At 40.9% G+C, this 24,272-nt stretch overlaps 2 protein-coding genes across 3 annotated transcripts; one reads left to right on the top strand and one right to left on the bottom strand.

Moving 5' to 3' along the window:
- Window positions 1-786: 786 nt before the first annotated feature.
- On the bottom strand, window positions 787-15,653 carry si:ch211-102c2.8 (trichohyalin). 2 transcript variants are annotated; one of them, XM_034148506.1, is made up of 30 exons: window positions 15,403-15,653; window positions 15,019-15,148; window positions 13,968-14,043; window positions 13,767-13,873; window positions 13,619-13,676; window positions 13,419-13,541; window positions 12,305-12,802; window positions 11,803-11,892; window positions 11,595-11,690; window positions 8,671-8,772; window positions 8,485-8,566; window positions 8,257-8,401; window positions 8,044-8,136; window positions 7,839-7,951; window positions 7,609-7,735; window positions 6,883-7,008; window positions 5,816-5,929; window positions 5,473-5,700; window positions 5,334-5,402; window positions 3,661-3,762; window positions 3,411-3,593; window positions 3,182-3,313; window positions 2,889-3,088; window positions 2,667-2,793; window positions 2,506-2,589; window positions 2,212-2,423; window positions 2,034-2,060; window positions 1,775-1,850; window positions 1,472-1,678; window positions 787-1,188 (listed from the first exon to the last, which is right to left on the bottom strand). In XM_034148506.1, exons 3-30 carry the CDS (start codon window positions 14,032-14,034, stop codon window positions 1,147-1,149), a joined length of 3,630 nt encoding a protein of 1,209 aa, XP_034004397.1. In that variant the 5' UTR covers window positions 14,035-14,043; window positions 15,019-15,148; window positions 15,403-15,653; the 3' UTR covers window positions 787-1,146. The 2 variants fall into 2 exon arrangements, with proteins under 2 accessions (XP_034004397.1, XP_034004398.1); XM_034148507.1 differs by lacking the exon at window positions 2,034-2,060 and having other exon boundaries at window positions 15,019-15,455.
- Window positions 15,654-15,906: 253 nt separating this feature from the next.
- On the top strand, window positions 15,907-20,128 carry LOC117496925 (IgGFc-binding protein-like). Its single transcript, XM_034148777.1, has 9 exons — window positions 15,907-16,121; window positions 17,065-17,165; window positions 17,255-17,309; window positions 17,433-17,761; window positions 17,846-18,431; window positions 18,540-19,041; window positions 19,154-19,440; window positions 19,651-19,701; window positions 19,812-20,128. The coding sequence occupies exons 1-6, from the start codon at window positions 16,079-16,081 to the stop codon at window positions 18,740-18,742; spliced, it is 1,317 nt and encodes a 438-aa protein (XP_034004668.1). The 5' UTR covers window positions 15,907-16,078; the 3' UTR covers window positions 18,743-19,041; window positions 19,154-19,440; window positions 19,651-19,701; window positions 19,812-20,128.
- The last annotated feature ends 4,144 nt before the right edge of the window (window positions 20,129-24,272 follow it).

Raw genomic sequence — 24,272 nt, 5'->3', positions numbered from 1 at the left:
AACGGCATTTTCCAAGGTATTACATTTTGTATCTTGTTTTCAATAAGTATATAAATTGTCCAAAGAGGTTGTATTCTACAGTCTGCCTGAATGTAATCATTGCGTAGGTGTGTAGTGTGATTCTGTGTAGTTTATTTATGGCATCCCGTTGGATTTGACGTCATCTGAACAGGACATCACACGCTCACTGCTTGATAGCGCGCGAAGGTCCGTTTACGCCGGTTGTTAAACAACATCGTTATGGGGAAATGCAAGTTTGCGTCCAAATGGTTGGAAGATAAGGAGGAAGGACAATCAATACTGTATATAGTACATGTGAGGTAAAGTGTGTCGCTAATGTAACCGGTTAGAACTCGAAGTGGCGATGAGGTCTTAAAATGTATGGAAAGGGTCTTAAAAAAGGTCTTAAAAAAGGTTTTACATTTGACTTCAGGATTCCTGTATTTAGGACGATTAGCTTAGTAGGATTTTATCAATTACTTATTCACTTTTTGGGTTCTACAGTCTCCAATGTGTAAGACAAATCTACATTGAAAACTAACCAATGCCACTTCAAGGTCAATTGGAGCCCTGTGATCTTTATTTATGAAAAACGCAGTGTGTGCATGGATAACAAATAGAAAACAGACTGCATGTGTGATAGCAGAAGTGATTATAGGGAAACCATCAAACAAAGTCTCAGTGGATTATTTTATGAAGTTAAGATATTTTAATAAAGGTATTTAAGAAGTTATAGTAAATGCAACCAATAGTTTGAACGGGGCAGAAATCTACTCAACGTTTCTTTTGTATTTCATTTTATTGTAATTGAACATGAATGATTATACATAGGAACCCTTCAAGGACCCGTCTGCTTTACGAGGTTCTCTGAAATCTGCTCACATGATTTTCAGTGAAAAGTCACTTCATCGCTCATTCAGAGTTCATTGCAACCATAAGCTATAAAACTTGACAGCCTTCACACCGAGGAATGTGAACTTCATGATCAACTCTTCGGTTGTGTCATTTGTCACTGTGACCTGCTTGTTAATCTGAAATCTTTAGCACATGTACAGTAAATGATTCATTTATGTTGCCACAGAAACCGCTTTAAATGCAACACATGGTGTTTGTAAGGTGTCCTTTACTTGAGACTGTCCTGACGGTTCAGTGACTTATATTACCAGCAACGCCCTGACTTTGGTTGATCTGTAAAGGAGACACTGGTATTACATTTTATAACAATATGAGGACAACACAGAGATAGTATTGAAATCTGAATGATAAAACCACATTACAGTCATTTTGTATGTGTTAAAGTACTTTCAGATTTATTTTTCTGCGACAGCATGCCTCTGAGGAGAAGCAGATTGTTTGGGATGATGCTTCTTGTTCCTGTGGTGCTTCTAGATGCAGTACGTACTTCTGCCTGTACTTGTTTTGTTTATTACCACTGTGAGTGCAGTTAGTGGCTATTAAGACACGTACTCACTGTTGTAAGATAGGATCCTGATAAATCTAAAGGGATAGTGTTTGCAGGCGATGGGCTCCAGCTGTAGGTCTGGTTTTCTACACGGAGCTGCTTCACTCGGCTCTGGAGGAAACGCAGAAGCTTGAATGAAGCCACGTCTGAGGGGCTGTGGGAGGCAGCAGGGTCCACAACATGGAGCCATGGAGAGCAAGCTGGTGTCTGAGCTTCCTGATAGGGAAAAGACAGGCGGTATTAATGAATAATGAATGTATTCAGGATAGGTTTCTGTTAGAGCCTAGTGTTACACAGGAACAGTACATAAACCTTTGCACTAAGCGTCAGCTCTCCGTCAGGCCTCTCGGGCTCTGTCGGTCTCTCCTCACGAGACTTTGATGGTTTTCTGGAAAACAAACACACCTGCATTTACGAAATGTTGGTTGTTACAAAATCTCATTACTATATGACGGAGTTATGAGTTAGCGTGCAAAGGTTATGTTACATCCTATAAGGCGCGTATTGCAGTGAGTTGAGGCGGGATCATGCTTTTGAGAGGACAGACAGTATGTCATCAGACACCAGTTACCTGCCCCTTAACAACTTTGTCTTGCACCTGTGGGATAGCAAAGATTTGAGGCAAACTTAAACATGGAAGAGCAGAACATTCTTTGACTTCTATTGAATGCTATATTTCTGTTTGCATCTCCAAATAGCATGGAAGTCACTGCTTAAAGCGATTCCTCTTTCTTTGCTGAATTTGTTACCTCTCCAGTTCAGCGGTCAACTCTTCTTCAAACTTGCAGGCCAGACGAGCCGCAGTGTGCTCCTTCCACTGAGCCATGCTCCTCTGCACCTGCCTCAGCTCCAGGTCTTTGGCCCCCAGCTGTTTGCGGAGAGAAGCTGCCACTCCTCCTCCGTCAGCTCCTCCATCACACATATGAGGCCAGTTCAGACTGCTCAGCTCCTCGATGTGATCCTGCAGAAGCAGCTGATGTTCATTAATAACGCTCTGAGTGATGTACACATACATGAGCTTTACTAAGTGCATAGGTTCACACCTGAATGAGACGCTCCTTTAGAGAATCCAAGGCTTGGTCTCTGTCCAGCCTCAGCTGCTGCCTCTGGACGCTCAGTTCTCTCTCCTGAAAAAGCATGGACTTGTATTCATGTACACATTTAATGGGCTGTATTTAAAATCACCAGACAGTCTTAATGATACCTTCTCTTTCCTCAGCTGCTCAGTGGTTTGTTTTTGCGAATGAAGCTCCTGCTGTAGATGGTTAATCAAATGCTTCAACTGCTCTCTTAGTGTCCTCAGGTTTATAAGAGCCTCGGCTGATGTGGGACTGCACAATACAGAAATAGAAGCACATAAAAACCTCAAAAGTATGCTTTGCAAACCAGATGTGTGTGTAAACCACAGTGGGATAGTAAGGGCTACCTGTGGGGTAGTAGCACAGAGCTCTGTCCCTCTCCACTCTGCTCCAGTAAGATCTGTAGATGCTGGCTCTCTGCTCCCAGCTCCTGGCTCCAGTGCCTGAGCCGCTGCTGTAGCTCAGCTGTGATTTGGTGATGGCTGCTCTCTCTTTCTCCCAGCATCATCCGGAGCCCGTCGGACTCTTTCTCTGCCCTCTGACTCTCCTGTGAGCACAGATCACACCATGTCAGCTTTTTTCTACAGCACCACACTCTCTATGTGCCGCCACATGATTGCTTTCTGTGGTGTTCTTGCACCTGTGCCATCTGCGTCTGCATCTTCTGCAGCTCAGCCCGGTGCTGCTCTTTCAGGGTTTGGCACATCAGAGCCGTCACAGACTCCTGCTCCCTCTGCTGAGCACAGCTCTCACTCTCCATCTCCTGCACGCTCTTACAGTTGCAAAAACAATCAAAGAAAGACAATGTAATCAGGACACATTTCGATTGATTTAAAATGGCAATGTTGTCAGTGTTGGGGTCACCTTACAGTTTTTAGTTCCACCACTTTATGTTGGAGAGCCAGTGCTTTACTCTTCTCCCGCTGCATCTCACCCCTCATGCTCTCCAGGCTCTTTCTGTTCTGCTCTTGTAGTTTCCCACAGTGCATCTGCAAGTCTTCCTCGTTCTCTGCCTCCCACTTCCTCCTCTCCTCCTCTATTGTTTTGTGCACCTAAATGGCAGAATATACTTAGCACATCATGTCGCAAACATTTGTTTGTATATTTTAGGAAGAGTACTTTTTCCAAGGCTTCTTTATGCTGCTGCTCTTCACGTTGCTGTGCCTCCTGCTGCTGCGTCTCCAGAGAGTCCCTCAGCTTCTTTGCCTCCTCTTCGTGGAGCTGCCAGAATAGGAGAGGATCACATTAAGTTTGTATTTTTAACTCTTTGTATAGTGAATGCTTCAATAATCATGAGGAACGGTTTTGATAGCCACTATTGCTTGCCATCTTTGTGTTATGTTCACATTTCGCACCCTTTGGTAATGTTCGGGTCAAATTGACCCGGGACATGTTTCAGGGTTTAAAAAAAATACAGAACAAAATTCAACATGCACAATTCCTTATATATATTGTCTTTAACTCATTCCCCAACAATATAAATGAAATATATGATTCGTTTTTGAAAATACTCTTTGCTAGATCAAATTTAACAATGGAAGTGTCCATCGTTTTTTGTGATAAAAATGTAATTTATGTTAAAAAAATATACACTGTAATAAAAAGGTAGGTTTACATTTTTCTCTTGCTTTTCTAGGACAAATGTAAATGAAACATTTTTTCATTAATGTTTATTATTTTTAATCTGTCATATAATAATCAAAGCCCTGAAGGAAATAAAGCAATTTAACAGCAATTGAAACACAAGAACCACACATCCAAAAGTATTTGGCTGTGAAATATATAGAGATGATGAAACATCCATATAAATGACATACAGTAAAACAGATATAAACACAAAGCAAATAAAAACAATTAACAGTCACTATTCATAAAATACAGTATATCCGAAAAATATATTGATGAAGTTCTTCTAATGCATTCCACTCACTCTCATCCATTATTAGCTCCAAGGCTCTCTGAGCAGAATATCTTTTGGCCATTTTGCTGGTAGATAATTGTAGTTCTGCACTATACACTGTAATGTGAGGTTATGTCTCTGTTTAGTCCCTCCTCCGGCATGCAGGTGCGAGGGGGACAGTGCGAGAAAATGTAAAACGTTTATACATATCTGGAAGATCTCAAATGTTTATAATGTTCTAGGATAGTTTTGTGTACACACTACAAAGGGTAAAGATAAAGGGAAAACAGGATCAAACAGCTTTTGTGTGTGTGTGTGTGTGTGTGTGTGTGTGTGTGTGTGTGTGTGTGTGTGTGTGTGTGTGTTTAGTTTGTGTATTTCTGTGTGTTTTTCTCTGTCTGTCTGTCCTGGTATTGTATCCAGGTCAGATTGACCCGAACCTCTTATGAAGGATATAAATGCGTGTGGGCATTTTTTCACAAGTGGAAAAAAATAAAAACAATTCCACATGTCCTTCAAAATAAATAAGCCCCGACCATTGAGTTTCAGGTTGAACGAAAATATCCTTATATTTTTTTTTATTCATTGAAAATGGAAATCGGGTCAATTTGACCCGAACACCACACAAGGGTTAATAAATAATACCTGCATTTTTTGTTAGAGCAAGGTACCTTTAACCAAATAGTTTACATTAATATAGTGTAACAGTGGATTTCATATTTTCAGGGAAACTCTGACCTGAATGGAACTTTTTAAGGACTCAATGTGTCGTGTGAGAGACAGAGCGTTTGCTTTCTCCTGCTTATTAACCCGAGGGCACAGCCAGCAGGAGTGCTACATCATTAATCAAACTGTCACACATCATTAGTTTAGTTTTTGACATTTGAATCACCTTTTGGATTTGCTGCTCATGAGCCAGAGCCAGAGCCATTTCTTTCTTTTCCTTTTTCAGTGCTGCATCCTGTTTTAACAAAAGAGGAAATGTTATTACTTGAAACCATGGCTTGTTGACTTAGAAAGAAGACACTTACCATTCTTTGGGCTTGCTGGTGGGCCTCTTTGCTTGCATTGCAGTGCTGTGTTTTCAGATGCTTTAGCGCCCCCTTCAGTCCGTCTCGTTCTGCCTGTAAGGCCCCACGTTGCTCCTGGAGATCCAGCAGCTGCAGCTCCTTCTGGGCCAACATCTTCTCCTGAGTGCTCACTCTGACCTTACACTCTCCTAGCTCACCTCTCAACTCGCCCACTTTAAACTCTACTGCCTGATAGAAACAGATACACCAGAAATATAAGTGATAGTTAGAACACTGGATGTTGAAAGGATGCCATTTTTCTTATATAAATATATTTAAATGTGTGGAAATGAGAGTATGCCACCTCGATCTGATCCTTTTTCTGCCTCTGTTTCTCCTCCAGATAAGCACACCTGGTCCTCAGTAAGCGCTCGGCCTCTGTGACTCTCTGGAGCTCCTCACAAGTCTCCTCCAACTTCTGCTCAGAGTGAACACATAAACACATAACCAGAGATATGTTAACACAAATGGAACATCTGTCTTCAACACTAAAACAAAAAGGCACATCCTCACTGTGGTCACTCACACAATATAGAGAAAACAGCTAAACTGATACATTCACAATAAAATATTCTTTGCTTACGTTTGAAACACATACTATGTGAATCAAATATTTAAAAAGGGTTAAAACAGATTAAGTGCCACGTTTTCAATAAAACAGACCAACGTCACGCTTATCAATATTCTTTGAAGCTGTCTGGGTTTTTTTTCAACATCTATTGTCTTCATTAAAGGTAAGGTAGGTAAGAATGGAGAAACCAGCTCGAGTGCCCTAGAATTTGAAAGTACGCAGCCGAAAAAAATCTGACTTCCTTACAGAGCCCCTCCTCCAACACACACGGACGCGCACATGACCAATGAGGGCACGAGATAAGTTTTAAGTGTGCACGATGGAAGGCTGACAGGCAGGTAGGCCATCCAGTTATTTTAGCCGGGCCGGCTCAGATGATTGGTCGTGCTTTTTACAGTATTACGGCTTCCACAGATGACATTTTTTTAATGGATTTTTTGTCAAAGCACTTGGACCATGGAATATAACAAAAAGTGTTTCTGAAGTGAATTACCTACCCCACCTTTAAGTAAAAGTGATTGAATAAATAAATACATTTAATTGACAAAGAAACCCAATACTACCTTATAATTTGAATGAATACACTTTTTTATTTCCTTATATATGAAAAAGCTCTCATCATAATTAAACATAAGAGTTGTAGTAATAGTAGTTATAATGTTTTATGTTTTGAAAATAAGAATTGTATTCTTATAGTTTGAATACTGTTGTTATTACAGGGAATATATTTCAATCGTATTATGGTTCAATATGATCATTATTGTTATAGTTAAAGAAAGAAATATCCCTAAACACAGTACTTCTTGCGTGGACTCGAGCTTCTCTCTGGCACGTCGCTGTTCAGTGAACAGTTCTGTTTTGGCGTTATCCAGCTGTCGCTCCATCTCCTCCCTCTCCAGCAATGAAAAGACGACACTGCTGGGCTGCTTGTGGAACAAATAAAAACATATTAAAGGTCCCCTATTATACTGTTTTTCATCAATATATTATAGGTCTCAGATATATACAAAACATGTCTCTGTGTGTGTTTGGCTCCAAACACCAAACAGATCATTGCAGCATCCCATAATCCCCTCTGTTTCAGCCCTGTTTCAAAAGTGCTGATTCTCTGTCTGTTACTTTAGATGAAAATAAGGAGCCCCTCCCCACGCCCCTCTGAGAGATATTTGGTTTAAAAGAACACAATGGTGCTCTAGGAGGAGATGCAGGTGATAAGGGGGGGGGGGTTGTTACCTTGGTTGGTGATTGGCTAATGGTTACACAAGCCAAAACATCGTTATGACATCATAAAGTGGTCAAAATGTGATCAGCTCATTTTCAGACAGGTTTTTATATAAATGGATCAGGACAAAAAGTGAGAGAATCTTTTTTCCTGAAACTTTCAGAGTCTCTTTACACAGAGGGGACACATGTTGATGTAGAAGAGACATGAACAAGTGGATTTTGCATAATAGGTGACCTTCAAAACATGTATATAAGCACAAGCAAGTATTGACAGACATCTTTCTATATTCATGTTTCATTACCCTCTCCGTGAAGCGTCCTTCCTTCAGAGTCTGCTTACGCTGACTCAGCGCTGTGAGTTCTTCCTCCAGGTGTCTGACCTCGAGCATACAGACCTCTCTCTGCCTCTGCAGCTCATGCATCTGGACACTACAACAAGTTTTATTATTGCAATACTATTCTTTATACAGTACAGGATTATGTTGATACATTTTAATGTAGACAGCTTTGTAGAATGAAGTTTGTTTTATACCTAATAGCATCCTTCCCTGCTCGGCTGTCTCTCAGAGCGACCTCCAGAGTCCTCTTCTCCTCCTCCATCTTTCCTGTCTCTACAGTCAGTCGCTCTAATTCCTGCAAGGCATGCTGGGATGTACACCGAAATCTGTAAGTGTTAATCAGTCTTCTTGGCGCAGTGTTCATATAAACGGCTGGATATATAAGATGCTACACGTTACCCTTCTCCTCTGTTGAAGTTCAGAAAGGGAAAGCTCAACATCTTTTAACTGAGTCTTCTTCCTCTGCAGCGTCTGCTCCTCTTTCTCACATTTCTAAACCAGACACACAACACCAGGAAATGGATGTCTCTTACACATGCACATGGGGGACATTTGGCAAATGACTCCTAATGTGATCCTTATATATATATATCACCATCCACTCATTCTCACTTGTTGGAGGGTAGAGAGCCGCTCTCTCATCTTGGCCCAATCAGAATGCATCTTCTGCGACGTCCTCTCCGGCCTGCATCTGCCGCTCCTCTGATTCAGTTCCTCTTCTGTGTCCTTCTTATTGTGATCCAAAGAACACACATGTCTGGGACACACACACGATGTACCAGTCAGAAATAATAATAGTTTTAATTGTATAAAACACTGAAGAGAGGTCTAAAAATGTACCTGTAAGAGTCTCTCTTGTTGCGCGGTGCTTTACGGACAGAAGGACTTCTGTTGTGTACTTTTCCATAAGAGGAACTTCGGTCTTTGTCAACATAAAAAGGCACAATCGTTGACATTTAAAGATTGTATTAGTTACTGTTGTTGCTGTGGACTCATAAAGAAGCACAGAGTAAGATCTCACTTTACCTGATGATGACCTCGGCTCACTTTCCCCCTGTGTGTGTGTGTCACTGTGGTTGGTACAGTGGTCCTCCATGCCTGTGACAGACTGAAGGAGAGAGCGCCATCCTGGGAGAGATCACACCGGATGTTTACTGTCATTTCAAGCATGCATTTTTAAGATTGATCTTTTTTTGTTTGTGCTATCTGCTCTTGGGTTTTTGCTGAACGAAAAATGGGAATATTTTATATATGTTGAAGAGTAATTATACACACATCAAGATGCAGAAAAACAGCATCATTAAGGAAGAGGTTCACGCCTGCACACTAACTTTATAGCACAAAACCTTTTTAATTTTCGACCCTAATTGGATCTTTGTCGGGTCAGAATGGTTGGAAAGTGGAAACCTCAGCCCCTTTCTTTACAGCATACACACCAATAGATAAACAAGCTTAATGATAGCAGGTGCCGTTCACCTACTCTCTTTTTAAATTGGAATTACAAATGAAACGACCTCTGTTGTCTGTTTGTTTTTCCTAAAGTCAGAACTTGATGTGTGTAAATGTTTTTATCGTTTGAATGTACTCAAGTCTTTGTGCTTAAATGTTCATTGTTAAAACTGTGTTGCTGCTCACTTGGCCAATGGGACACACATGGTTAACTAAAGCATACAGTTTAAAAAATATAACATACATCCATACATTTATTAACATTTTACCATAATCATTATTAAACTACATTGAAAAATGTTGCATTAATTTAGAAGAATTTAGAGAATACATTCTAAATACATGTATAGACATTGGGTCTAAAGAACCTCTAAAATGAATTCTATCTCAAATCACATTAAAAAAAAATGTAACTTTTACGGCATGCATTAACAGGGTATATGCAGGAATCCTGTAGTCAAATGTAATACCTTTTAAGACCCTTTCCATACATTTTAAGACCTCATCGCCACTTTGAGTTCTAACCGGTTACATTGGCGACACACTTTCCCTCACATGTACTATATACAGTATTGATTGTCCTCCCTCCTTATCTTCCAACCATTTGGACGCAAACTTGCATTTCCCCATAACGATGTTGTTTAACAAGGTTCAAGGTTCTTTATTGTCAATCTGACATAGCTACAGAGTAATTATGCAGTTGAAAATCTTATGTCACAGGCTTCTCCAACAATGCAACATAATAACATAACATAATAACAATAAGAGCAAGAGCAATACAAAAATAATAATAGTTATAAAAATGAAATAAAGTTATGATGTGGAATAGTGCAGTATGAGTCTATATACAAGTTATTGGAATGATATATATATATATTAGGTATTAGATACATACTACTGAGTAGCAGTTGAATGTTTGAAGTTGTTTCAACAGTTCAATTTTTTAACAGTCTCACTGCCCGCGGGAAGAAACTGTCTCCGAATCTTCTTGTCCTTGCCAGGATGCTGCGGTAACGTCTGCCAGACGGCAACAGAAAGAACAGTTTGTGGCTGGGGTGATGGGGGTCTTTGATAATCCGTAGTGATTTCTTCCTGAGCCGCTGGGAGTAAAGGTCCTCCATGGATGGCAGCTCCGTCCTGGTGATGTGCTGTGCAGTTTTCACCACCCTCTGTAAAGCCTTACGATCGAGGTCGGTGCAGCTGCCGTACCAGGCCGTCATGCTGCCAGTGAGGATACTCTCTATCGTGCACCTGTAGAAGTTGCAGAGTATCCTGGAATCCATTTTGAACCTCCTCAACCTGCGGAGGAAGAAGAGCCGCTGTCGAGCTTTCTTAGTGATGGTGGTGGTGTGAAGAGACCATGTCAGGTCCTCAGTGATGTGGACCCCAAGGAACCTGAAGCTTTTGACTCTCTCCACCGTAGTCCCATTGATGGCGATGGGGGCGTGTCCCTCTCCCTGCTGCTTCCTGTAGTCCACAATCAGCTCCTTTGTTTTGCTGATGTTGAGATGGAGGTTGTTCTCCTGGCACCAAGATGTCAGGTTTTCGACCTCCTCTCTGTATGCCGTCTCGTCATCGTCTGTGATCTGGCCGATGACGGTCGTGTCATCAGCAAACTTCACGATGGTGTTGGAGCTGTGTGTGGCCACGCAGTCGTGGGTGAACAGGGAGTAGAGGAGAGGGCTGAGCACGCAGCCTTGAGGGGCACCGGTGTTGAGAATCAGGGTGGAGGATGTGATATTTCCCACCCGCACTGCCTGGGGTCTGCCCGTCAGGAAGTTCAGGATCCAGTCGCAGAGGGCGCTGTTGAGTCCGAGGTCTCTGAGCTTGATGGCCAGCTTGGAGGGCACAATGGTGTTGAATGCTGAACTGTAGTCAATGAACAGCATTCTCACATATGTGTTCCTCTTCTTCGGGTCCAGGTGTGAGAGGGCAGTGTGGAGGGTGAGGGCTATGGCGTCGTCTGTGGACCTGTTTGCTCTGTAGGCAAACTGCAGGGGGTCCAGAGATTCAGGGAGGGAGGAGGTGATGAATAATTTGACTAACCGCTCAAAGCACTTCATTATGATGGAGGTGAGTGCTACTGGGCGGTAGTCGTTGGGGCAGGTGATGATTGTCTACCGGCGTAAACGGACCTTCTTGCGCTATCAAGCAGTGAGCGTGCGATGTCCTGTTCAGATGACGTCAAATCCAACGGGATGCCATAAATAAACTACACAGAATCACACTACACACCTACGCAATGATTACATTCAGGCAAACTGTAGAATACAACCTCTTTGGACAATTTATATACTTATTGAAAACAAGCTACAAAATGTAATACCTTGGAAAATGCCGTTTAATACTTTTTAATAGCCTTCATTTTCGCTAAATTGATTTATCAACTTTGAATACTTTTTAAGACCCCGCGGACACCCTGATTAAGTTGCCTTAGTTAAACATGTTTTGTCATTTTAAAATATGACTTGCATCCATCCACAGTCTCTGCAGTCTCTCACCTGGCCGCCTGTGGATGTGGTTTCTGACCTGCTCCGTGCACACTGAGTCCAGGTCACTGTCAATGGACACGGTGTCAAAACTCCACACAGGAACTCCTGCAAGAGAAACAAGCCGACAACTGTCACTGTTTGAAGTGAATACATTCCCGAGAGGATTAGCTTCACAGTGTGTGCATGTCCGGTCCAGGATGTTATCTGTGTGTGGTACCTGCCAAACACCTGGCCTTAGGAGAACAGCTGTTGTTGAGCTGTGTGACTTCATGACCTGTTACAACCTCTGTTCTGTGAGAGACTGAATCTGTAAAGGGCACATACAAATGAAAAGTAAATAATAAAAGTCTAAGATATGCTGTAGACACAATACAAAAGTGATGGTACAAAGCATAGTAGTTCTCTTGGTGATACAGTTGTTAAGCATTTCTTTGAATAGGACTCCAGCAAAGGCCATGGGGGCGATTCAAATCAAAAAGTCCACTCCCTTGCATGAATGTGCTTTCATTATAATTAGTTTATTTATGTGTGTAAATGTGACATTCTGGGATAAGGGTACTGCGAAAGATCATGTCCAAAATGAAAAGGTGTCCTCTGAGGGTAATACTAGCTCATTACATTTCCAAGTAATATACCCATGAGATGTAGGAAGGGAAAAGTTGTGTGAGTTGAAATGAATCCCCTGGGCACCATAAAGAGTTTGTAAAGAGAGTACTCACGGCTGCTATCATCACCGTGCCTCTGTGGTGAGTTGTATCTCTCTCCTGCTTTCCTCCTGCTTGATGTGTTTACTCCGTGGCTATTATAAACACATTTCTCCTCACTCTGACAGTCGTGAGCACTCTCTGTGTTTTCAGTGCTCTTCCCTGTCAGTGCTGTTCCTCTTCTGTCAACATTAAGTATAAAGTGTTCACGCTGACAGTCAGATATCTCTGTCCTCTTAGTCACTTCCTCTCCGTCTAGTTTCTCTATATAACTCTCTGGAAATGTCAATTCCACCATCTCGTCTCTGAAGCGGCTGACAAAGTCCTCGGTGCAGATGCTGTCTGAAGGAGGGAGGATTTCTGCTTCCATCCCCCCCTCGTTACAGGTGTCTCCCAGCAGCCTCTCCAGCCTCCAGAGGACCTGCTCCCTCTGAGACTCCATTTCCTCTTTGTCTCTTGTCCTTCTGTCTACTTTCTGAATAGTAGGACCTTCCCGACAGCCTGAGCCCCTCGCTGGGGGAAGAGCAGAGGAGACAGGGTGCTTTTGAGTAAAGAAAGAAAGTGTTCTCGTGCATTTAAGAGGTTATTATTTTATGTAAAACGTTGTTTCTCAAAGTGAAGGCCAGCGGGCCCTTACACACATTTTGTGCCAACCCTGAATGTGACATTACATAGATAGATTATGTTTCTTAATAATTTGCGGTTCATTTCAATAGTTTTACTTTTTAAAGATTTCATACACCACTGTGACCAATGCGTACTTTTTTTATGTGAGCACTTTTCCTGTGCACCCCCAAATCATATATTGGCTGCTTTAATTGGCAGTCATCAAAACTTTGAAAGCCCTGGTATAGAATGCTTTAAAGTTATGGAATAAAAAAATAAAAGTATAATATGCAACAAAAAAATATATAACATGCTGCAAAGAAGTATATAAAAAAAGTATTTAAAAAACCCAATTAAGACACCTGGCTTACTCTAATGAACGGTTTCAACATTTTATTCATAATTCAAGGACACAGTTAATGACAAAACCCCTCATGATAAGCAGTAGTTATTTAGAAGAATCTTGCTAAAGAACATAAGCAATTGTTTGTCTATAACGATGCTACTAGTAATGACATTTTACCTGAAGTTGGGTCTTTCGTTGGAGTTTGTATCAAATCAAGACAAGACATGGGAGTGTCGTTTGTTTGAGTTGTACTCCCAAGCCCAGTGTCTTTGCTCAGAGAATAACTCCACCTCAGAGGATCTAGAGAACAAACAAACAGATAATTACCTGAACAAAAATCTCTAAATCAGGCATAAGGAGTTCGTTGATGACATTACCCGCATCATCGTTGCAATCACGCTCTCTGGAAATTGCCAGATGTTTCGTTGGCTGGATCTGTAGGAATTAATAACACTTACTTCTTTAAATATTTGTATCCAGATTACATGTGTTACAGAAAAGCAGAAACATTCAGGGGAATCAGACCTGCAGTTGACCAAGCTGAGCGTCCAGAGCATCTAAGAGGAGGTCACACTGGTCCAGTTTCAGAGGAGGAGAGTCCCGTCCAGACTCACAGCTGTTGTCATTCAGATCTGTAAGTAAGGGCAGACGAAAGGGTCAACAGTGAGTGCAAACTTCCAATAAGGTGATATATTGATAAAGGTAAAGATGTACTGCTAATAAAACCTGTGGAAAAAAGCTCATCTGTTTCCTCTGCATCTCTTCCCGGTCCGTCACTATCTCTGTCAGCCATGTCTTGTTGCTACAGACAAAAATGCAAACACTCAGTCACTGAACACAAAATGTCCAGCAGTGTCCACCGCTGGTTAAGGTTGGGCAGGGGGGGGGTGTATGCTGCTCAGTTGTCCAGGGAACCAAGACAATTCAGCTTAGCAAGCCAAACTCACTGCCTTTCACTAAGAAGACTATAAATTCCTTCCTGTCCCTCCCACTGCCCAAAATAAACATGAAGGACAGGTACAAGTCATTGTGCTCTAATATTGTAGCTAATGCTGGAGTTTTCCTCTAAAATGTTTATGACTGAAATGCCTAGTGGAGGAAGAAGTACTCAGATGTTGTACTTAAGTTAAAGTGAGTGTAGGAAATATACTCCAAGCACAAGTTACAGTCCTGCAATCAAAAGTTACTCAAGTAAAAGAACAAAAGTATTAGCATCATAATATACTCACAGATAAGTAAAAGTACTCATTATGCGGATCGACCCGCTTTCAGATTCATTATATGTTTTGATTACAATTATTGATGCAATAATGTGTTTTATCAAAACAGGTAAATGTGCAGCTAGTTTTGAATTTAACTAATTATGTTAACTAACTAAAGTCTAATTTAAGTGTTGATTATATTTCACATTATTAATCAAAATCTGTAAATCAGTGAAATGTAGCTCTGTAGTGTTGAAGTATAAAGTAGCAAACAATGGAAATAATGGAAAAAAATACAAGTCTCTCAAAATTGTACTTAAGTTAGTACTTAGTAAATACTTGGTTACTTTACACCTCTGGAAGTGCCATATATCGGCAATGTGTCAAGTAGCCTATCTCAAGTTATTAAACACCACTAACATCAACACACAGTTAATCTGATTCACAGAAGACACAGAAACTCACGAATGATTTCATTTGCATGGAGCTACTAAACGAAGACAACAATATCACATCTTCAATTCCAAATCATACCGCCACCAGTTTACTAATAAACATGCACATTACTCACGTACTTTAGGGTATAAGATTGAAATCTCCTCTGAACTTGACTCCCTGCTGAAGCTCACAGCGCTGAGTCCTGAGTGACGGGAGCTTCAGAAGGTTGTCCTGGAAACGTTCAAACAGCTCGCGACCTTAAACAGTCTGTGCTCGCGACGAACCGCGCAGGACAGTGAACACACCGCGGGAAAGTTACGGTGTGTCCTCCACACCAATGTGATAAAAGTCAATATTGCTGGTTGTATGTTACATTAGTTGCAGCCAAGAGTTGACAACAATTAAAATAATACAGGTTGTATTGTAAAATGTGTTACGTTATTCCGTTTAGAGAATATACGTTTCCAAATAATATTGAGTGGCATTTCTGCAGCTCTGCACAACATTTGACACACACTCACCACAGCTACAGTATTAGTCAGTCGAAGAGATGATCTCTCTGCACTGAACGGAGCAGAGTCGTTAACAGGAAAAGCTGTCTGCTGCTGTGTGTACTTCAGGGAAACTCTATTCTCACTTAGCCTACAAGGGGATTCACAGCCACCTCACAAAGCGCTGAACTGCCCCTTAAAGTTTCTCAGTCAAGTTGTTGTTGCTTCTGCGGAAAAAACCTCCATGTGTCTGTGTGAGAACTGCTGTCACGACAATTTCATGAAAACTGCTGAGATACAGCTCAGATGATGGTGATGGGGCACGATAACACTGAAGCAGTCATATGTGCCAAATAATGTAACGATTTAGGATGACATTTAGTAATGATGGGTATGTGTTTTTATTTGAACCGGAGTAAAACATAAAAAAGATACCTAATAATTGAAATGATAAAAAACAAAACAACGCCACAACATGTTGCTATTTAATGATAATGCAGATCACCTGGCGGTTGCAATTAGTCCAAGTGGTGACGTCAACCCGTTTTCATTGATTGGCTACCAGGCTATCTTAACCACCTTTCCCTCGTTGCTAGCAGTGTGGCGCTAGCTCATCCCTAACATTCGAATTGTGTTTTTCCTATCGTGAAAAACGAATTGCTATAGTTGTTTAATTCTTGTAAGATTGTCCCTTTTCTGTGCAGTAATGCAGTTTTTGCTGCTGCTCCAGGTGTGCCTGCTGGGACTTGGTAAGTGACATGACTGGGCATTTGTTTGTAGGTACCATGACTGGGCTATTGTTTGTAGGTACACACGTGTTTACAATCTAGTCATCGTTTATTTGCACAATGGGTTTAACCTGAGTTTTTCCCAGCATGTATGTGCTTTCTTCACTCTGCTATGTTCATGTTTTACTTGTATCACTTCTCTCAATATTTGCAGCACACTTGCTATAGGTTATTCCTCTTTCACATGAAACACTCAAATCTCAACACAGTGCTGCTGTCTACCCTTTCTTTGTCTAGTTTTGAGTGATGAGTTGGGTATGGCTATGTCTCTGCCCTTGTAATAACAAAAGATACTAATCCATGCATTGCTAAAGGGAATTATGGTTGGTAATGTCTTGAGAAATGTTCTGTGGTCTTCATTGGGATGTGATTATATTTAAAATACATCAGTGCTTGCAGTGCTGTAAAGTAGGCTAGCTAGTTTACTTGTGTACAATTTAGAGGAACTTGTACTTAATTTTCTTTTACGTTACTTAAACCTCACTACAATTCATTGGTTAATGGTGTACTTTTACTCTACTATATTTATGTAATACCTTTTAATTACTTTTAAGATTTTGATTAATTATGTGAAATATAAGTATACAAAGTCATTAAAACTAGCTGCACCTTTTACCAGCTTTGCTATACACATTTTGGCATCAATTATTGTAATCAAAACTTGTATTTATTATTCTAGAATGGGCCCATCTGCCTAAAGAGTACTTTTATGTATGAGTATTCCTACATCATGGTATTCCTACTTTTACTTAATTAAAAGAGCTAAGTACTTCTTCCATCTCTGATTGCTTGTAACAAACACAGATGACACTACAACAATAATCTGACGTTTTTTGGCACGACATTAAGTAATTCTAACTTAATGGATCTTCAAATAAACAAACTGTGTTTTTTGCTTTTTTAGGATTAATCACATGTCGGAGGAGGTGTAAATGCAATGCTGGAAGCAGACCCGTTGCTGGAAGCCGACGCATTGAGTGCATCAGAGAGTGCCAGCTGGTCAATGTGATTTAATAATAACTTGATACTGATCAGTGTTAATTTGCACGATGGAAATTAATTTAATACTAATTTTTCTCAACTGTTCTTTTTAGGTTGTGTGTGAGAAGTTGGAAGTGGAGGATGGCGTGCAAAAATGTCATCCTGTTGGTAAGGGTTTGTGCCACGCCTCTGGTGACCCCCATTACCGCTCTTTTTGATGGGCGAACATTCGAAACTGAGTATTTCCCTGTCAGTTTAAAGTTAATTTGACATTGCTTTTATCTTGTGTAGATCCCTGCAAAGCTGCCAAGTGTCAAGTCAAAGAGAAGTGCCGTGTTGAGAATGGTGAAGCTGTGTGCGTCCCAGAGGCCACAGGCACATGCTGGGCTTTGGGGGACCCCCACTACCACACATTTGATGGTTTTAACTTTAACTTCCAAGGCACTTGCAAGTACGTCATTTCCAAGACTTGCGGGAACCTGGATGGTCTAGTGCCGTTCTCGGTCACTGAGAGGAATGATAATCGTGGAAACACTGCAGTTTCTTTTGTCAGGGAGGTTGACGTTTCTGTGTATGGGTACAACATCATTCTCCTCAAGAACCAAGTTGGTCGGGTCATGGTAAGATTTTATTCTTCTGATGCGTTTGATCTGTAGTATTTCATTGTGTACATTATTTATATTATTTTGATCCATTCCCTTCAGGTGGACGGGGTGCTGCTGAACCTTCCTGTACAGCTGGGCGAGGAACAGGGTAAGGTGTCAGTGTCTCAGCGTGGTCACACTGCAGTGATAGAGACAGACTTTGGTTTGTCCGTCTCCTACGACTGGAACTCGGAGCTGGTCATCAAGCTGCCCAGCAGCTACTACACCAGTGTCTGTGGTCTGTGTGGCAACTTCAACGGTAACAATGGTGATGAGCTCCAGAATCCAGCCGGCAAAGCTGTCTCTTCAGTGAAAGATTGGGGCAAGAGCTGGCAAACACCAGACAAGGACGAGAAGCTTCCCTGCTGGGACACGTGTGAGAAAAACTGTCCTACATGTGACGGCAACCAGAAAAAGCTCTATGAGACTGATGCTTTCTGTGGGGGCCTTGTAGCCAAGACCAATAACGTGTTTAAGCCATGTCATGGAAAATTGGACCCCCAGGCCTTCATGAACAACTGTGTGTATGATATGTGTTTGAATAAGGGAGACAAAAAGATGCTGTGCCAGGCCTTGGCCTCGTACAGTCGGCAGTGTCGTGGGGAAGGAATAATAATCAAGGACTGGAGGGAAAAGTTTGGCTGCCGTGAGTATTAACGAGCATCTCATTTGCACATATTATTCGGAAACTTCAATGAATTATTTAAGATTTTCATATTTGGTTTATGCTTTTTATAATTATATTCCTATCCAGCAATGAGCTGTCAGCGTCACAGCCACTATGAAATCTGCACCAGCCCATGCCAGCCATCCTGCCCATTCCCTGATCAGAAGTCTCCCTGCCCTGGTGCCTGTGTGGAGGCCTGTGTCTGTGATAAGGGTTACGTCCTCAGCGCTGGCGTCTGTGTGCCTGCTAAAAGTTGTGGTTGTGTGTGTGCCAGGCCTCTGGGGTGGTGAACTGTGAGAAGCTGACCTGTGCCAGTGGAGAGGTTTGTGGTGTAAGAGATGGCGTCAGGGGCTGCCACGTCAAACAGGGCCACTGCAGCATCAGCCAAGTTGGCCTCCTCACCTCCTTTGATGGCATGTCTGGAGCGATGGGAGCTCAAGGGGTATTTGTAGAGGCGTCTCTGTGTGACGAGACCAACGAGATGTGGTTCTCCGTGGTTATGGATGCCAGGGCCTGCAGCACTGTCGACACCTTGTATGTTTTCTTTAAGGAAACGGCTGTCACAGTTAACAGCCAACATGTGACCTGGGTGAGAAGAGCATGAAGGATAATAGTTCAATGTTTCACCAGAAAAGTAGTTTTGGTGTAGAAACCTTTTTTTAATCTCACTTTGTTTTTTTCCCATCCTCCATGTCATCCAGGTAAATGGCAGGAAAGTGTCTCTTCCCAGCAAAGTGACGAGTGACATATCTGTCCACATCTCAGAGAAGACTGTGATCATTGAGAAGGCATCTGCTGTACGGCTCACCTACTCACTTTCAAAGGAGGTCACAGTCATTATTGACAGTAGCCTCTCTGGTCAAATGTGCGGCGCCTGTGGCAACTACAACGACAACTCCAAAGATGATATGAGAACTGCAGATGGGAAAATCACCACTGATGTGTCTGTTGTCGTTGGCTCCTGGAGCGCCAGGGACTTTTCTAGATGGTGAGTATTTGAAAGGCATACTGTAACATTTCCTCTGTGTAAATATAATGGGCAAAGATACATTGCTGCATTTACTCCTAGGATAATGATCTTCACTCCATGCTCTCATTACATTGTTGAGAAATACAATTTTCTCTGTTGTGCCCGGGTGAACCTGACTTTATTTTCTCTGGTGCCCTTCTGCTGCAATTCTTTTCTGTTTCATTTCAGTGGTCTGTAGAGGGGTTGGTTCTGCGGTGGTGGAAAGCATCTGGTATACAGGTAAAAACTGATGTTATTTCCTCTCAAAATGATGAACTGATGTTTCCTCATGAAGGAAACTGTTATAACCCTGTGGCTTACATCCATGCTTTCTACCCCACATTGAACAGGATGAAGAATTTGAAGTCATTTGGCAAAGGTTCCTTGTTTTTAAGCTGGTTTCTACTCATCATACTTCACTACTTCCTTTTGATTCATGAAATGATAGTGGTTGTTTACTGGCCGTCTGCTCCGCTGTTGTTCACTTTTGGTTTAGAACATTTTTGCTCAATCCTGACCAACATCTCCATCTAGCGGAAGAGAAAATGATAGCATCTATTTTCCATGGAACAACTGTCTTGTTAAACTGTCCTTGCCTTGTTTGAAAACAATTATTTTACAATGTGTTTTCTTACTGGAACGACCAATAAATACATTTTCATTACACTGAGTTTTGTATACTAGTCTCAATTCAAAATACTTGACTATGTTTGGGAAAATGAAAGACTGATAACCGCCTGGTTTCATGGTGTGTGTGACAGGGCCTGCTTGCTACTCTGCTATGTGTTTGTTACTCGAGAGGAGAATCTGGCAGCTTGTTGTGGGAGAGACCTCAGGGAGTCAGTTTTCATATAGCTGAGAGAACTTTATCGCTATGGCAGTGAAAGAGCACTAGCCTTCCTAAAGCCACGGTGCAACAAGCTCTCTGCTTGATTCAGCTTGTGTCTGTTATATTTGGCTGTGGGGGGAAATGAGCATGATCAACAGTTGATTTAAAAATCATGTTTTACTATCTGTGCTGGCACCAATCCACATGAGAGTAATCTGCTCTGCCAAGTAGCCCTGTACTGCAGCTCCTCGTGCACTGTCCAGTGTAGTATGTCTAAGCAGTGCGCGGGAAAAGTATTCAGATACTTTACTTGAGTAAAAGTACTAATACCACACTGTCATTTCAAGTAAAATAACTGCATCGAGAATAGGAAGTAAAAGTATTAAAGTATTGGGTGTATAAATAGGACTACTCATTGCAGAATAAAATAAAAGATATTGCAATATTTTTTTTTAAATAAGCAAAAGCAGCAAATTCACATTTAAGAAGCTGGAATTGTGAAAAAACAACTTATCCAAATTGCTGCCAATTAATTTACTGTTAACCCACTCATGGCTTTAGTTATACTTAAATACAATGTTGGGTGTAGTTTAAAGAATAACAAATTATATATTTTTTAAAGATTTTTCCTAAGTAACTTGTATGTACTCGAGTACATATACTTAGTTGCTTTCCGTCACTGGTAGTAATTCAATGCTGCATTGATTGGAGTTATTAGGTCACATGTTATGGAAGATAACGGGAAAAAATCGAGACTTTAAATAGAAAGATATTCATTTAAAATGTAAGAAGCACTGAAATCAATTGGAAGTCAATGGATTACATAAAAAAAGACAATTTGACAAATGCAGACAATCTGAGAAATGTCGTTTAAAGCCATCCCATCTTGTAGCCGCTCAGCATTAAGAAATAAAGCAGGCGGATATCCAGTTTCAACAATAACCACTTTATTATCATCTTTTTTCATTATTGTGTCTTTGTCATTTAAAGACAATGTTAACAAGTACAAATCAAGGGAGAAAATACACAATAAAAAGAAGTAAAACCTCAGTTGATTCTGCAGTTACACCCGAATACACGTGTATTTGGGGAGAAAGACAAGTTGTCAAGGCAGGTGAATCACCTTTGACCTCCTAGAACAGGAAGCTGTTGTGTGGCGTCTCATAACCTTTGTCCTATTAACATAACCGTCTCACAGAGCTGTGAGTCCCATCAGAGCAGAGTCGGTTTAGACAAGGCAAGACATATTTCCCCATCATTACTTTATTTTACCTTAAAACTGAGCAGCATCGAATGAGGAGAAAATGTGTGCCGCATGTGCACTCAAATCCGACTCATTACGCATACAAACAGTATGAAAACACAACATAAGAATAATGGCACCCATGAGAAAGAAAGAAAAGCATGACAAATAAAGCTAAGAAATCTCACCATGTTGGATATAGTGAGAACCATGAGAGGGGGGGGGGTTACATTAGAAACCTCCCAGAAAGGGAAGCAAGATGAAGAGGTTTTTTTAGTCTACAGTTCACGCTCCAAATACACTTTGGTTATTTATTTCCTTTCTATATGAGGCAGACCACACCTTCTCATCACTGCGTTATCACTATGATATAACTAGGGCAACTACAGTAGGCAAGTCGCCATCAAACGCTGAGGTCACGTTATTTGGAAATGCACTGATTAAAACCTAAGACGAGCTCTCTGTTATCATTCAAAATAGAACTTATTCTCAATTATAAAATCCTCTAAACACAATATATTTAAGTAACTCTCTAGTAAAGTCTTCAAAGCAATCGCTGAGAGAGGAAATCACAGAATAACTCTTCATTTTTACATTTTCTTCACCGCCATCCAGCAGTGATGTCATGTGTGACGATACAGAATTGACTGTACAATTATCAAGCTAGCAAAAAATACAACATCTTTCAGCTCCAATTGTGTTCATCTTTACATGTGACACCCTTGATATTGTTTTGAGTACACAGCCTCTATACATAGCTTGTGTCTATGTACACACTAGGTGTTTGAGTCTGTGTACATATAAAGATTAGAGAACCAAATCTGTATTTATTGAAGTTAGAGACATTTTGAAAAATATGCCTTTTTGTTTTACCAAAAGTTTGACCCTTCTCATGTAGCATCAATCTACTCATCCACTTTTGGCAAACAACAAATGAGCAAGTGTTTTTCCAAAATGTTGAATTATTCTCTAAGCATGTCTTTCTGAACAAGAGATTTAGGGATTGATCAAACTGTGCTCGTCCATAAAACAAAAGTGCAATACAACCTTTTATGTAAATGAGTAGAAGAAGCATCATCCGTGCAAAAAAGCAATCAATCATCATTCATTATCAAATCATTAACTAATGGGAAATGTCACATTTTGACCAGATCATATTGTTGTATCTCCTTCACCATGTTAATGTCTTCAGTCTGTCCAGTGCATTTTGTACATCTGTATGGCCTGCACATCAGAGAAACTGCCACATGTGTTAATCTGTGAAATCACTGAACCACAAGTACTAATGTGCTAGTATCAACAAATCTATAAAAAAATATTTTCAGTTTGTTAAGACAGTTTTGAAATATAAAATAAGAGATCTGCAGCCAAATTGAGTTAACATCCATCTTTGCAGCATCAATCCTGATTAAAAATTAACAATACAGCAAATCAGGCTCATTCAATCGAAGTGTTTGAAGACTGTACAGATAACACAATTCTCAGATTAGTATAATTACATTTTACAATATCATTCTTTTATCACAAAATATCCACACAAATAGACCAGACGGTAGATACAATACCTCCAGCCTTGAATTCTACATTCCTAACATTGATTAGAAAAAAATACTCACTGGTTTTCAAAACTCTCCGTAGATGTGTAGTGCACGGGTCAGGGGACACTTTCCCTTCTTCAGTCAATTAACGGCAACAGACTGAGGGGTAACTTCGTGAGCCGATCCCAGATCAGTATGTCCACAAACACTGAGTGAGAGGTCTACATGTTAGTTGTGTTGAGCCTGGAGCGGCCTGAGGTCGGGGCTACAGGAACCAGCCCTGCCTGCCTATATAACCTTCTGTCAGCTGACCTCTGGAGCCTCAGAGAAGCCGCTCTAGTCTCTGGTTCTGGCGTAGAGCAGGGGTGTCCAAACTTTTTTCACCAAGGGCCACTCACTAGAGGTATATTGCCTCATAAGTTCATTTATAAGTCAGCAAAATCAATCAAATGTAGGTAAATGATGCTTGTGAGTGTTAGCAGCTCATCCCTTCAAACAGAAGCTCAGATTGATTATAATAAGGAGAAATAGGAAGGGTGTATTTCAAGCTTGTTATATAAATAAGTCATTGGGCTTTTCAACTAAGATATGTTAGAAAATGTTTCCAACTTTAATTGATAACATTTATTTGAAAGGTGGTCTTAACACATGAATACTACTGTGTCATATATTGTTACATTTATATTTAAGAAGTACAATATAAGAGAAGCACAAGTTTCATTTGTGGGCCATATCCCATTATACTTTTTGAATTTGCTGAGGGCCGATTCAAAATGGTCCGCGGGCCGTAGTTTGGACACCCCTGGCGTAGAGCCTCACACACTCCCTGTTTGCACTGTGTGGTGATCACCGGGGGTCTCAGTGCTTTGGTGTGTGTAGTTTGAATGACCACTGAGAATTAAGTCACTGAAAATGTTCACCAAGGATACGGTATGTGTTGCTATGGGAGAGCACCAGAGGACAAGGTAAAGTACAGAGTGAATGTTCTCATTAGCAACACAGAGATATGTACCTATGATCTACCACAGTGGTGAGTGCTTATTCAGTTCTTTGATGGAGATATTAAGGTGATATGGATGTTCGGTATGGATGTGCTACAAAGGATGCACCGCTGCAGGGACTTTGTTCATCAGAAATACAGATCGAAGATGTGTGACGCATGTCATATGAAAGGAATTAGTATTCTACATGGACTCTAGTC

This window comes from Trematomus bernacchii, unplaced genomic scaffold (genome assembly GCF_902827165.1).
Source record: "Trematomus bernacchii unplaced genomic scaffold, fTreBer1.1, whole genome shotgun sequence".
Taxonomy (NCBI): domain Eukaryota; kingdom Metazoa; phylum Chordata; class Actinopteri; order Perciformes; family Nototheniidae; genus Trematomus; species Trematomus bernacchii.
This window is presented reverse-complemented; position numbering and strand designations above follow the sequence as displayed.